Below are 13,936 nucleotides of genomic sequence, written 5' to 3' on the forward strand. Positions count from 1 at the left end.
TGCCTCAGTGGGGCTCTGATTCCTCAACAAAGACTGACAGAAGTTTCTGCCTGGCAGCTCTGTTGACAGGCTGAATGGAGACACAGCATGGCCTGGGCACCCAGTGGGCGCGAGGGGAGGGCCGTCCGAGGAGGGGTTCCACGAGGCTGTTACCGTGGGCACAGTGAGAGAAGGGGAGGACAAGGAAATGTGACACCTAATCCATTTGCCAGCGCCTTGCTCAGGGGCCTGCTGGCGGCGGGAGAGTCAGGGTAGCGTGAAAGGGGCCCCTGGCCCAGCCTTGGATGCCCGCCCGGGGTGCGCAGGCCCCAGGAGTGCTCGTTGTCAGGGGATCTGTTTTCTCACCGAGGGATTGGGAAGCCTTGGACCAGCTCCCTGTTTCCCTTCTCTCCTGCCCAAGCAGCTTTGGTTCCTGACCTTGAAAAAAAATAAATGAAAACCGCACAGCAGTCCAAAATGTTGGTTGTTAAAAATCCAGACCTCACCAGAGTGTATAAGAAAGTATACCCCTAGGCCCCTTTCCCTTCCCTACTCCCTCGATGTAGCCATTCTTCGAGATCTCTGGGGCTTTCCTAAACTACAGAGTTGTGTGTTTGTCACCGGACATCATTTTTTGTAATTGTATTTTTCTTACTGCAAAAGCAGTGGACGCTTGTGTGAAGTTGAACGTGTTCTAGTAAGCATACAGTTTGGAATGAGAAGCTCTCCTAAATAATAAGTGTGGGGTGCAGGCTTCTAGGCCCATCTGAGACTCCTTCCGCCCCAATTGTGCCTAGCTCCATGGGTAAGGAAGCCCAGCCGGGTACAGAGAACCGGTAAGTCACCTGTTGTCTTATGGAAACATGGCAGTATCCTAGAGACAATCTTACATCTTGCTTTCTTTAACTTAACAGTAAAAAACACAAAAACAAGACAAAACAAAACAAAACAAAAAACCTGTGTGTAGACATTTACTTTATTATTTTCAGGGGCTGCCAAGTATTTTATTAAGTGACTAAGCCCAAACTTTTTTTTATCCGGACACTTGTTCATGGATGTTTGGGTTGGTTGGAGTTTTTGTGTCAGAAACAGAGCTTCAGAAAGCATCACAGTGCAAGCCTTTGCTCCCCTGGATCAGGCTTTCTGGATTCACAGCCAGTGCTGCCCACAGACCCGGGTGTGATTGTACTTAAAGTGATTCCTCCCCTCCACCTCTTTTCTTTTTTCTTTTTTTTCTTTTTCATTTAAGAAGCATTTATCAAAACTTTGTCCCAGGCCCGATTGCAGTATTCTATTTAATTAACTGGTTTATTTGAGTTTCAAAAGAGGAAACTTTTTCCAGAGGCTCTGAAAGTACTTAAAGGCGTGGAGTACCAGCCCGCTTGTCCTCCTGTCACCCATCCTTAGCATTCCTCCCATTCTACGACCCCTTAGCTGCTTTTCTAGTCCGTATTCATGGAGACTTTCTTCCTGAAAATATAAGCAAATGTGAACACAGATGCTCTTTTTTTTTTAAAGATTTTATTTATTTATCTGAGGGGGAGCACAAGCAGGGGGAGAGGCAGAGGGAGAGGGAGAGGCGGACTTCCCACTGGGCAGGGAGCCCCATGTAAGACTTGATCCCGGGAGGTTGGAGATTTATTGTGAAGCAATGTGTGGTCAAGCCACTGGCCCATGGCCTGATGTGAAAGAGGTTGGAGGTATCAGAGAGAAGCACCTCGAGACCTCTGCTCATTTACTACATTTAATAATTGGGCTCACCTTGTCCCAAGCCCCACTGTAGGCACCCGAGCTGCTGGGAGGGACCAGCCCACTGTATCAGGCCACGCAGTGCAAGAAGGCAGCCACCAGCCATATGCGGCTCTTTCAGTGTAAATTAAACAAGAGTAAAAATTCAGTTCCTCGGTCCCACGAACCACGTGCAAGTGCTTAAAAGCCACAGGTGGTTCATGGCAAGTGTATGGTATAGCCCAGAAAGAGATCGTGTCCGTAATGACAGAATGTGCCAGTGGAGGGCTCTGGTCCAGGGGGCAAATAGACCTCAAGTGAGTGAGAGGAGAAAGTCCTGGGGAGATAGAAGAAGAGCTGATAGGGAGGTGACTCTGAGACAGTGGACAGGGGAAGGTCTCCTTGGTCCCATGGATGCTGGAAGGGTGCCAGTGAGCACAGGGGGCCAGGGCCAGAGCATAAGGGAGCCACAGATTTTTAAGGCTCCCTTGGAGCCTTTCCTACGTACCATTTATGTCTTACCAGCAGTGGGTGAGGGCTGATTTCTCTACGTCCTTTGTTAACAGTTACCTAACTTTTTGATTCTAGCCATCTTCCTGGGTATAAAGGTATCTCATTGTGGTTTTGACTTGCCTTTTCCATGACCCATCTTTCCATGTGCCTATTTGACCATGTGTGTCCCTTCTTTATCTGTTCAGATCCTTTGTCCATTCTAAATTAGGTTATTGTTCTTTTTATTGTTGAATTGTCATTACTCTTTATATATTCTGGACACAAGCGCCTTAGCAGACATAGGATTTGCAGAAATCTCCTCCCATTCTGTGGGTTGTATTGTTCGCTTTCTTGATGGTGCCCTTTGAAGCACAAAAGTTTTTCATTTTGATGAACTCCAGTTTATTTTTCTTTGGTCACTTGTTCTTTTTTTTTTTTTTTTAAAGATTTTATTTATTTATTTATTTGACAGACAGAGATCACAAGTAGGCAGAGAGGCAGGTAGAAAGAGAGAGAGGAGGAAGCAGGTTATCCGCGGAGCGGACAGCCCGATGCGGGGCTCGATCCCAGGACCCTGAGCCGAAGGCAGAGGCTTTAACCCACTGAGCCACCCAGGCGCCCCTGGTCACTTGTTCTTTTGATGCCATATCTGAGAAACCACTGCCTAATCCAAGGTCATGAACATTTACACATGGTGTGTTTTCTTCTGAGGGCTTTCTAGATTTCACTCTGGCCTTGAGGGCTTTGATCTATTTTGAGTTGATTTTGATTTATGATGTGAGGTTTGCAAGCATATTTCGAAGGCAGAGTCTCAGCTTTGTTGATGAGGTGGAGAAAAGTAAAAGAATGGAGGGCGACCTGAGGATCTTGGCTGGCACAGCTGGGTGAGGGGCAGGGCCAGGGAGGAGCAGTTTTGGAAGGAAGGGGGCCCATGAAAGCTGAGATGAGTGTGTTCAGGGTGGGGGTATGTGGAGTTTGTGGTGGGATCTGCAAGTCAGGGGGTCCCAACATGGACAGACAAAATCGGGAGTTGTCTGTGCACGGATGTGATGTATTTAAAGCAAAGCGGTATTAAGAGAGATCCCTGCAGGAGTGATGGAGCAGGAAAAGAGAAGGTTCTAAGGCTAGCCCTGGATGAACAGACATCCCTTTGAGATGCGGGGAGGCTGAAAAGCAACAGCCAGGAAGGAAGGAGGACACAGAGGGTCTCATAAGGCATCAAACACAGAGTTTGCGAGGCAAGGGATCCAGAAGCCAGCCTTGTTCTTTACTCATGTTATGTGTTCTTAAGTAGATGCCTTCCCTCTCTGGGCCTTCCTTTCCTTACCTGCAGGGGGAGTGAACTACAAATTACTGGCCTGTGAGTGTGTCCCCTGTATATGACTGGCTGGGACAAAACCACAAGATTCAGACTAGGATATCTAGTACTGCCTTGTTTGTATATTACTTCTCTCCATATCTGTGCTTCTGTGCATATGTGTTTGCAGGCATGGAGAGGTGTCTGACATGAGGTCACCAAAAGTTACCAGTGATGGTAATGAGGAGGGCTCCCCAGGTACCAGGCATGGGGGAGAGGATCCTGAAGCAAGGCAGGTGCCCAGGACTCATGCACAGCACCCCCTGGCAGCACTGTGTCATGCACTTCCCGTGCACAGCTCCTCCCTTGGTTCTCCCCTGAGCCTAGAAGCTGAGCACTGTTATCAGGGGCCTTTCCCCACATGGTCAAGGCTCAGCAAGGTTAAGACACTAACCTGAGGCCACACACAGTGATTAAGTGGCTGAGTCTGGCCTGAACCTCGACCCCACATACTGCCTCCCATCAATAAGGTGGACCGCCATGGGATGGGGTTTCTGGCCCTTTCATTTTCTATTTGCCCTTTTAGGCACAGAATGGACTCTCTGGCTGTGACCTATTCTTCCTGTCCATGGAAAAGCGCCAGTAAAGTCCTCTGCTTGTGTTCTGTGCCTCAGGTGCTGCCACAGAATGTAGAGAAGGAGGATGCCCTGCCAGACAGGGAGCAGCCGCTCTGGCCGCGGTCACCCGCAACCTTGGGCCCCCGGAGAAGCCACAGTTTATGCAAGGACAAGAGGAGTGGGCCCTTTGTGGTGAGTGATGCCGGTGCGGCCAGAATGGGACTCGCGCGGGGTTGTTGGGCATCAGACTCTTCTGGGAATGCAGTTGTGTGGACAGTCCAGGCTGGCCCAGGGGCCCGAGGAGGCCAAGGGGGCACAGGTGCCTGTCTAGGAATCTGGTGTTGCCAGACTGGCTGCGCGGTGGTTCTCAATGGGGAGGGTGTTGGTGGTTCTGCCTTCACTCCTCTTGGGTTTCCGGCCCAATGCAGAGAGGTAACCCCAGGTGCCTGGCATGGAGCAGAAAAGAACATGCCCTGGGGTCTGAAAGTTCTGGGTTCGAGTCCCAGCACTGTTTCTCTCAGTTTCATTTAGCAGCTTACTTCTTTGTACTTTGGTTTCGTTGTCTAGAAAACAGGATCCTGATTTCTGTTTCTTTTGCGCCAGTGAGTTAATTTAACTAAGCTGGTCCTGGAGCCAGATCTCCAGGGCTCAGACCCTAGCTCTGTGTGCAGAGAGGTGTTGGGTCTCAGTCTCTTCATTGTGAAATGGGGATAATAACAGCATCTACTTAACAGGGTTGTTTGGGGCTCAGAGGAGATAAGGCAGCAAGAGTTCGGCTTAGTCCTTGGTGCATGGGAAACATTTTCATGAGAGTTACCATTATCATTGTTGTTGTTGTTATTACTCTTCTTCTTCTTCTTCTTCTTCTTCTTCTTCTTCTTCTTCTTCTTCTTCTTCTTCTTCTTCTCCTTCTCCTTCTTCTTCTCCTTCTTCTTCTCCTTCTTCTTCTCCTTCTTCTTCTCCTTCTTCTTCTTCTTGTCCCCAGGCCCTGTGTGGGGAATCATCTCAGATAGGCATTTTTTTAAGGAGGTAACCCCAATCCTACTCACAAGGTCATTTGGATCACAAGCTCCATGCATTTCAAGGGTATCTGTGTCTGATCTTGGATTGGGAGACAAGGGATCCTGTAGCATCGGAATCCTAGGTTCCATCCCTCTGGCTTTATGGTCATGGGCAAGAGACTCCACTTCCTCGAACCCCCATTTGCTCCTTTGCAATATGGCTTGAAGACGATGCCCCGGGCAAACATCTATGCCAGCATCAGGGGGGTGATGGCAGGGCTGGGGGCCACAGAGCCAGAGCAGAAATGTAGACCTCGGCTATCTGTCCACTGAGCAGCCCCAGAAAGCCTCCTTGGGTGTTGAGATCCCAGCCACAGACATGCTCACACATTTGAAACCTGCCTGGTTTTCTTTTTAAAACGTTCTTTTCCACTGATTTCTTCCTGACTCTTTTCTTGTTGCCTCCCAGGCGGCACCGACTCAAGCTTATCTGATTGTACTTGAACTTCTGTGTGTGTATGCGAAGACAGGGGTTATGGAGAGAAAAGCATTTAAGGCCTGTCTTTTTATAGTCTCTGCTTGCTGGCATCCTCCCTGGTGGCCCGGCTCCCACTTCCACTCTCTGTAATTGAGGAGCCTTTGTCCTTGGAGTCCCCAGGTGGCTTGCCTTGGCTCTTTCCTTGCAGCTCCCTGAGGGCCCTGCCCTGTTGCTTCCTGCTTGTTTATCTTCTCCAATGTAGGTGGGAAGGGTGAGGGCCTCAGACCTCCTTTCCCTGCCTTGAGGACTTACACCTGCAATTCCAAGGAGTGGCCACCAGGGGGTGGTAGTGTCTGACTCACTTTAATGGGGCACCAAAAGCCTCACTCCAGGGGCCCTCAGCATTGGGCTCTGGAGGCTAAGTGGCTTCCAACTCTGGCTCTGCCACCGTGTGACCTGGGATGAGTGATCTGATGGACCTCAGTGAACCTCAGTTTTTTCTTCTGTAAGGTGAGGATGGTCCTTTCTGGCCTCAAGGGCATTTCTCTGAACTCACTCAGCACTCCGAAGAGGGAATCCTCAGCGAATGCTGGGGCTGCAGTGATAGCTTTTCCTTCTACCTCCCCTGCCTCCTCTACTCTCCCTTTTCTTCAGCTCTCTCATTGTAAGAGGGGAAACTGAGGCCCAGAGTTAAGGCCTGACTTAAGGTGACTGTCAGGTGAGGACCTGGGTCCCGAACCCTCAGCCCTGCTGGCCGCCTCTATACCTCTGGAAGGCGGTCAGACCTGTGTTTTGTACTTCCTGATGTGCTTGGTGGGGGAGTTCCCCCATAAATGGGGTCTGCTGCTCCCATTGCTCTCGATTAATGACTTTGTGCTGCTGGTTTCCATTTAGGTTCAAGTTCATCTCCATTTTTTGAGACTGTGTCTCAGGACTTGTCCATCCCCACTCCAGTCCTCATGTGAGGAAGTATGAATCCCATGTCATAGAGGAGGAAGCTGAGGCTCAGAGAGGTTAAGCCACTTGCCCAAGGCCACACAGCATGTGGGGGAGCTGGGGTGGAAACCAGGCATCTTCTGCTTCCATCCTGGGACCTGGGCCCTTTCTGCCACAAAACTGTGTCTTTGGCCTGCTGCTAGACCCTGCCAGCCCCTCTCTGGGCCTGTAGTACTTGGCGCATCAACTCATGAGGGAACAAGACAACCCTGACCCTGGGGGTGAGAATATGGTATCTGTTCAGCCCAGGGTTGGCCGCCAGGTCTTCTGCCATGGTCGCCCTCTGAAGGGTGCCTGGGACTTGCCAGGGCTGATGCTCTGCTGATTTGCAGAACCATGCCCACACCCAGCTGACCCACAGGCTGGTCAGACTCTGAGCACGAGGTCAGGCCAGTATGGCCGCGGCATTTAATAGAGGCAGCGAGCAAGTGAGTTTACCACTCAGGGCCTCTCTTTTCCTCCTCCATAAAATCATAGGAATCATAGTAATAATAGTAATAATAATGCCTAACAGCTTATGATGCTTGATATGGAAACTAGTATTATCCCCATTTTACAGATGGGAAAACTGAGGCTCAGAGCCATGAAGTACCTCTCCCAGGTTGGAGCCATGCTGAGATGATGTTTGTAGTGCACTTAGCACAGTGCCAGGTGTCTGCCTGATAAACATTAGCTGTTACTATCATATTGTTGTTTATTTGCTCTCAGTTTCTTTTTCTTCTACGTTCTCTGGAATTGCTGCTAGTTGGAACAGGGAAGTGCCTCCAATCTTGGGAATTTTTCTGCTGTTGAAGAAGCTGAGGCCCAGCAGGGGGAGGTGTCTTGTTCAGGGAGAGTCCAATGGTACTGGGACAGAGCTGGGACTGCAGATCACCTTTCCGACTACCTGGCTGGTGCTTGCTGCTTCCCCCCTTCCCTATGTAATAGGACCTTGAGTCCTTGTGGAAAATCTGAGCCCTGTGCCGGGCCTCATCCCTCACCCATCCATGGATGGGTGCACCCTCCTTTCCCCCAGAAAATGAGCCTTTGGTCGGCACTCATGCAGGGATCATAAAACACAGTGACTCAGTTGTGGACCATGACCTTGGATCATGGATTGCCCCAAAGGCCCCTCCCAGGACTAAAGGTCCAGATTACCTGCTGTGGGGGTTCCCTATCACGGGGCAGGTGGCGGACCTCTGCTAACCTTGAGAATGTTCTCTCAAATCTCCTAACCCTTGGCCAGCATTTGCTGGCTCATTTAGTGATGGGCTCGTTCTCTCAGGGGCCCACTATGTGCTAGGCCCTGAATGAGGGGTATTGGAGGTTTTCCCAGTCCCCCTGGGGTTACAGTCCAGGGTTACCTGAAGATGGTCTAGGAGGGTCTAGTTAGGTAGAGGGGGAGGAGAGGAAGGGCACTCAGGAAGGAGGAATAGCATATGTAAAGGTATGGTGGTGGCGTGATGTAAGAGGCATGTTTGGGGAACATCAAATAGTCCAGTTTGGCTGGAGTGGAGTGTTGGGGAGGGTTTCGGTCTTTTTTTTTTTTTTTTTTTTTTTTGGCAAATTTTTATCTGTATGTTCTTCATGCTGTGCTGGGCATTACACCAGCAGTAAATTGCACCAGTTACAAACAAGACACAGATACATAAGAAGGTAGATAAACAATTGCAATGGTTTCTAAGAGCTCCTGTTCATTGAGCGCTTACTAGTGCTAGGCCCTGTATCAGGTGCTTTCCCAGCATTCTTTCATTTAATTTGTTCAAGGTTCAAAGCCTCTCAGAGAGCAGGCACTCTTGTTTGAAGTCTTGAAGGATGAACGGGTGTTTGCTAGATAGGTGTGGTCTGGGAAGAGATGGTTTGCCCCCATGGAGGGAGCTTGGGCAAAGGTTCAAGGGTGTGAAACTGTTCTACGCAGTGAATGTGATCTAGAGTCTTATAGACTCTAGACTAGACTCTAGTCTTATAGACTTATAGATAGCTGGAGTCTTATAGACCTTGATGCGTCTTGTGGGACACCCCTGTGTGTGTTTCAGTGCCAAATTCAGACTCTTCCTACATCTCACACTGAGGAAACCAGATGCTGGTTTTTGAAAGATGGCGCCACCTCCTGGCAGTTCAGCCCTCGTGCGCCTTCTTTGTTCAAGGATCTGCCTGGAGCAGTTCTGAAGGTTTGAAAAGCACTTGAACCCAGTAACTTCATAATAGTGACTGGAAGATTGAGGGGAAAACCAGTTGGGATTCTAATGCAAGTCTTGTGAATGCAGTCAACTTGAGATAAGAGGGAATTTGTGAAATGACTCCTAGTGGATATATTGTTGGTCTTGGTTAGATACTCTCTTTGCATTTCATTTGGTTGCCTAGGTATTCAAGTGGGAAGGGGAAAAAAAAATGCAATAGTCTATATGAACTGTTAGAAATAACTCATCAGAGATTATGCTAAAAACTAGCTGTGAATAAAGATTTGATGGTTTTTTATTTGTCCATGATATGGACTTTTCTCCCTATAACTTGTTGCTTGGCATTCCCCAGTTTGATGCTGGGCCTGTGTTGATGTCATTTGAATTGAATGTTTCAGGAATGTGGCTCACTGGCTTAATTAAAAGGGCTAATTTAATCACACACAGCAAGATGTAATGAGGTGGGTAGCTGTTGGCTTGGCTCAGCATCTCTGAGAGTCCCCTGGGCTTTCCCTCATGCTTTGTGCCTCATGGTCCTAAAAGGGCTGCCACTTTTCCAAGAATTAATTCCACTCTCTGGCAGGAAGAAGTGGGGAGTCAGAAGGGCCACGCTAGCTGAGTTTGCAAGGAAGGAAGAGCTTTCCCCAGACCACCCTCCAGAAGACTTTGACTTACATGTCATGGGCAAGAACTGGGTCACATGGCCACTATTAGCTGCAAGAGTGTCTGGGACAGTCAAAGCTCAAGACTTCTGGCCTCCATCATGGAAGGTGGCTAAGTTGGATATGGCTGTTGGTCTTTCAACAAATAACATTCTTTTTTTTTTTTTTTAAAGATTTTTATTTATTTGACAGACAGACCACAAGTAGGCAGAGAGGCAGACAGAAGGAGAGAGGAGGAGGAGGCAGGCTCCCTGCTGAGCAGAGAGCCCAATGTGAGGCTCGATCCCAGGACCCTGGGATCATGACCTGAGCTGAAGCAGAGGCTTTAACCACTGAGCCACCCAGGCACCCCAACAAATAACATTCTTTAGTACACAGTCTGAAAAAGAAAATGGGAACTGTCAAGTCCTTGTCAAGGAAGACTTGGCCTCCAAACCAGGATTTGAGACAAGAGAGTAAATCTATCTAGTGTCTGTATGATGTGATATGAGATGGGTACTGTGCACTGGGCCTCTGGGATGGAACAATTTTGCCCTCCAAGGCCTCCATTCTGCTGGAAAGTAGGGCTCAGAGACAGGAAGAAAGGCTGATGTGGAAGAGACAGGCTGGGTGGTAACTGGCTCAGAGGCCAGAGTGACCTTCCTTCCTGGGCGAGGCAGAAGAAGGATAACACACCAGCTTTAGGATTATGAGTGTGGAACCTGAATGGTGAGAAACTTGTTGATACCCTGTGCTCTTAGGAGGCTCAGGAATCCTGACTTGTGGCTAATTCCATTTGTTAATTGTTCCATGTCTGTCACTGCTGGGTTGAGTAATTTATGTCTCAACTGATTAAAGTTCCTTTTCTGGATTAAAACCAACCAGACCAGAAGGTTTCTGATTCCTAGGTCTTAAATGCAAATGCTTGACTGTGCCTGAGATTTTGTACTGGGGGTATTTTGTGTTCATATGTTTACCCAACTATCACCCACCCATTTATCAGCTGTCCATCCATCCTCCCATCCATCTATCCATCCATCCATCCATCCATCCTCCCATCCATCCTCCCATCCATCCATCTATCCATCCATCCATCCATCCTCCCATCCTCCCATCCATCCATCCATCCATCCTCCCATCCATCCTTCCATCCATCCTCCCATCCTCCCATCCATCCATCCATTCATCCTCCCATCCTCCCATCCATCCATCCATCCATCCATCCTCCCATCCATCCATCCATCCATCCATCCTCCCATCCATCCTCCCATCCATCCTCCCATCCTCCCATCCATCCTTCCATCCTTCCATCCTCCCATCCATCCATCCTCCCATCCATCCTCCCATCCTCCCATCCATCCTTCCATCCTTCCATCCTCCCATCCATCCATCCTCCCATCCATCCTCCCATCCATCCATCCATCCATCCATCTTCCCATCCATCACCCAGTTATTTATATATACAAAGCTCTAAGGATATAAAGACGAATAAGTTAATTGCTGTTCTCAAATTGCTCCTGTTAATAGTCTATAAATAAGATATTATATAGTCCAGGATGATAAATACTAGTCATTTATTTATTCACCCACTCACTCATTCATTCATTCAACAGATATTTACTGAACACCTACTATGTGTCACGCACTGTTCTTAGTCCTTCAGGTAGAGCAGTGAACAAGACATAAGTGGTTCCTGCCCTCCTGGAGTTCCTACTTCAGTGAGAGAAGATGGACATTAAACGAGGAGCCAGACTCAAAAGAGAAGGATTTTCAGATGGTACCAAGTGCTGTGAAGAAAATAAAATAGGGTGTTGGGAATTAAGAGTGGCTGAGGAAGAGGGTGGTTGGAAGCGATTTCATTGCTAATAGGGGTTAGAAGGGATTCTCTGAGGAGGTGATATTTGAGCTGAGACTTGAAAGAGGAGCACCTGTCCATGTGGAAGAATCAGAGGGAGAGCATCAGGCAGAGGGAAAAGCAAGTGCAAAGGTCCTGGGGCTTGTGTTTTGTAGTACTACTCGTGGTGATGATGATTACAATGATGACAATGATGGTGGCATTGGTGATAGAGTAGACAGTGAGGAGTAAGAGAATTGGCAGAGGTCAGGTCACACTGTCTTGATGGCCATTGTGAAGGGGTTTCTTTGGGATTAGCACAGGCTGCTTTGGTAAGCATGGAGAAGGGAAGTATCATACCATCTGGAGGAGTTCAAAAGAATGTCAGAGCCAGTGATGGAAGAAAGAATTAGCCAAGAAGGCCATCAAGTCGGGGGAATAGCATGTGTATACATAAAGAGGCATAGGAGAATTGGGGGTTTTCTGGGAGCTTTGAGGAGGGTTTACCTGGAGGGCAGTGGAGATGAGGCAGGAGAAGGCTGGCCAGGGTGGGGATGAGAAGACCCAGTCAGAGTCAGAACAAAGAACTTGGTAATAGGCCTGCCAGAGGCCCAGAAGAGCCCAGAGAGCAAACTTATTAACATACCACTGAAGGTGAGGATTGGAGCTCTCCCTAGTGGACATTTTGAAGGGGTTGGAGAGGGGGAGTGGGAAGCTGGGAGACCAGGTTTATTCAGTTTCATTAAATATATTCATGGTGTTGTGCAGCCCTAACCACTCTCCGTTTCCAGAACTTTTTCTTCTTCTCAAATAGAAACTCTGTCCCTAGTGAACACTAACCCCCTAGCAGCTTTCCCCAGCTCCTGCCACACTCTGTTCTACTTCCTGCCTCTGTGAATTTGCCTATTCTATGTACCTCAGATAAAGGGAGCCATCCAAGATTTGTCATTTTGTGTCTGGTTTATTTCACTTAGCGTAATGTCTTCAAGGTTCATTCCTGTTGTAGCAGGGGTCCAAATCTCCTTCCTGTTCAAGGGAGAATAATATTCCATTGTATCTCTAGTTCCCATTTTGTTTATCCATCTGTCTGTTGGTGGGCCCTTAGGTTGTTTCTACCTCTTGGCTGTTGTGAGTAATGGTGCTGTGAGCATGGGTGTGCAAGTATCCGTCAGCGTCCCAGCTTTCAGTCCTTGTTGGTGCGTACGCCCAGGAGGAGAACTGCTGGGTCATAAGGCAGCTCTTTCAGTCTCTGAGGAAGTATTAAACTATTTTCCACAGCGACTGCATCATTTTATGTTCTCACCAGCAATGCACTAGTGTTCTAATTTCTCTCTGTCCTCACCAACACTGGCTGTTTTCCATTTTGTGGTTTTGGTTTTAGTTTTTGATAGAAGCCATTCCAATGGATATGGAGTGGTATCTCATTGTGGTTTCGATTTGCATTTCTATAATGGCTAAGGATGGTGAGCATCTTTTCATGTGCTGTGTCTTCTCTGGAGAAATGTCTATTTGAGTCCTTTGCCCATTTTGGAATTGGGTTATTCTTTTTGGTTGCTGTTGAATCTTTTGTCAGAGTTCTTTATGTATTCTGGCTACTAATCCCTTATCAGCTATATGGTTTACAAACATTTTCTCCTGTCTGTGGGTTGTTTTTTCACTTTCTTGATTGTGTTCTTTGATGCACAAACATTTTTAATTTTGATGAAGACCAATTTATCTACTTTGTCTTTCGTTGCCTGGAAGATAATTTGTAAAATCAATGTGTAATATGCATACAGAAGAGAGGGCATCTCTTAAATCAGCTGGCCTGGGTTTAAATCCTGACTCTGCTGCTTAGCAGCTATGTGACCTTAAGTGGGTTAACATCTCTTCCTCGGTTTCCCCATCTGTAAAATAGGGGTAATAAAGGAACCTACTTATTAGAAATGCAATGAGGTTATGGGCAGCTGGATGGCTCAGTTGGTTGGGTGTCTGACTCGATTTTGGCTTAGATCATGATGTCAGGGTCATGAGATCAAGCCTTGCATAGGGCTCAGTGCTCAGAGTGGAGCCTGCTTGGGATTCTCTTTCTCTCCTTCCCTCTCTGCTCTCACACACTCTCACTCAAAAAAAAAAAAAAAAGTGAGAGAGAGAAAAGAAAAAAAAATGTAGTGAGATTAGATGAATTAATGTGCATAAGGCACTGTGAACAGTAGCATCACTTTTTTAAGTTCTTACTCTGCTGCTATTACTTTGACTATATAGTATATACTGAGTATCTGTTTGATACTGTGCTTAGATTATTCACTGTATGAACATTATTCTGTTGTCCCATTTAATCCTCACAGACCCAAGAGATGGGTATTCATTGTCCCCATATTGTAGGAAAGGACACAGGTTTGAGCCCTTCTGAGGCTTGCTGAGTGCCATTTCATGGCACTTTTGCCAAAGTGACCTCACTGTATCCTGAGGTACCAGGAACATACCCATTTCAGAGATGCTGAATCTGAGGCTCAGAAAGGGGATATGACTGACCCAGGGACACACAGCAAGGAAATCACAACACCTGGATTGATCCCTGGCCAGTGGACTTATCCCTTGGAGCTGAGGAGAGGGTTAGGGCTTTTGGGGGCAGGCTCTCTGTTTGGAAGGAGGGGATATTGTTTCACTTGTACCGCTGGGGCTCCTGGGGACCAAGACGTTGGAGGGCTCCCAGCCAGGTGTCCACAGGAGGC

The 13,936-nt window shown here is 47.8% G+C and overlaps 1 protein-coding gene across 6 annotated transcripts in view; it reads left to right on the forward strand.

Moving 5' to 3' along the window:
- KIAA1671 (KIAA1671 ortholog) overlaps nucleotides 1–13,936 on the forward strand; it is a 181,720-nt gene that overhangs the window by 67,485 nt on the left and 100,299 nt on the right. For 5 of the 6 annotated variants that reach the window (XM_045081481.1, XM_045081482.1, XM_013063511.2 and 2 more), the window contains exon 6: nucleotides 4,171–4,305. The exons of the other annotated variant lie outside the window; for it this stretch is intronic. In XM_045081481.1, coding sequence (XP_044937416.1) covers nucleotides 4,171–4,305 — 135 coding nt within the window. The remainder of the gene's footprint in view (nucleotides 1–4,170; nucleotides 4,306–13,936) is intronic. 6 annotated transcript variants of the gene reach the window in all.

This window comes from Mustela putorius, unplaced genomic scaffold (assembly GCF_011764305.1).
Source record: "Mustela putorius furo isolate JIRA1106 unplaced genomic scaffold, ASM1176430v1.1 tig00000578_pilon_pilon_pilon, whole genome shotgun sequence".
Taxonomy (NCBI): Eukaryota; Metazoa; Chordata; class Mammalia; order Carnivora; family Mustelidae; genus Mustela; species Mustela putorius.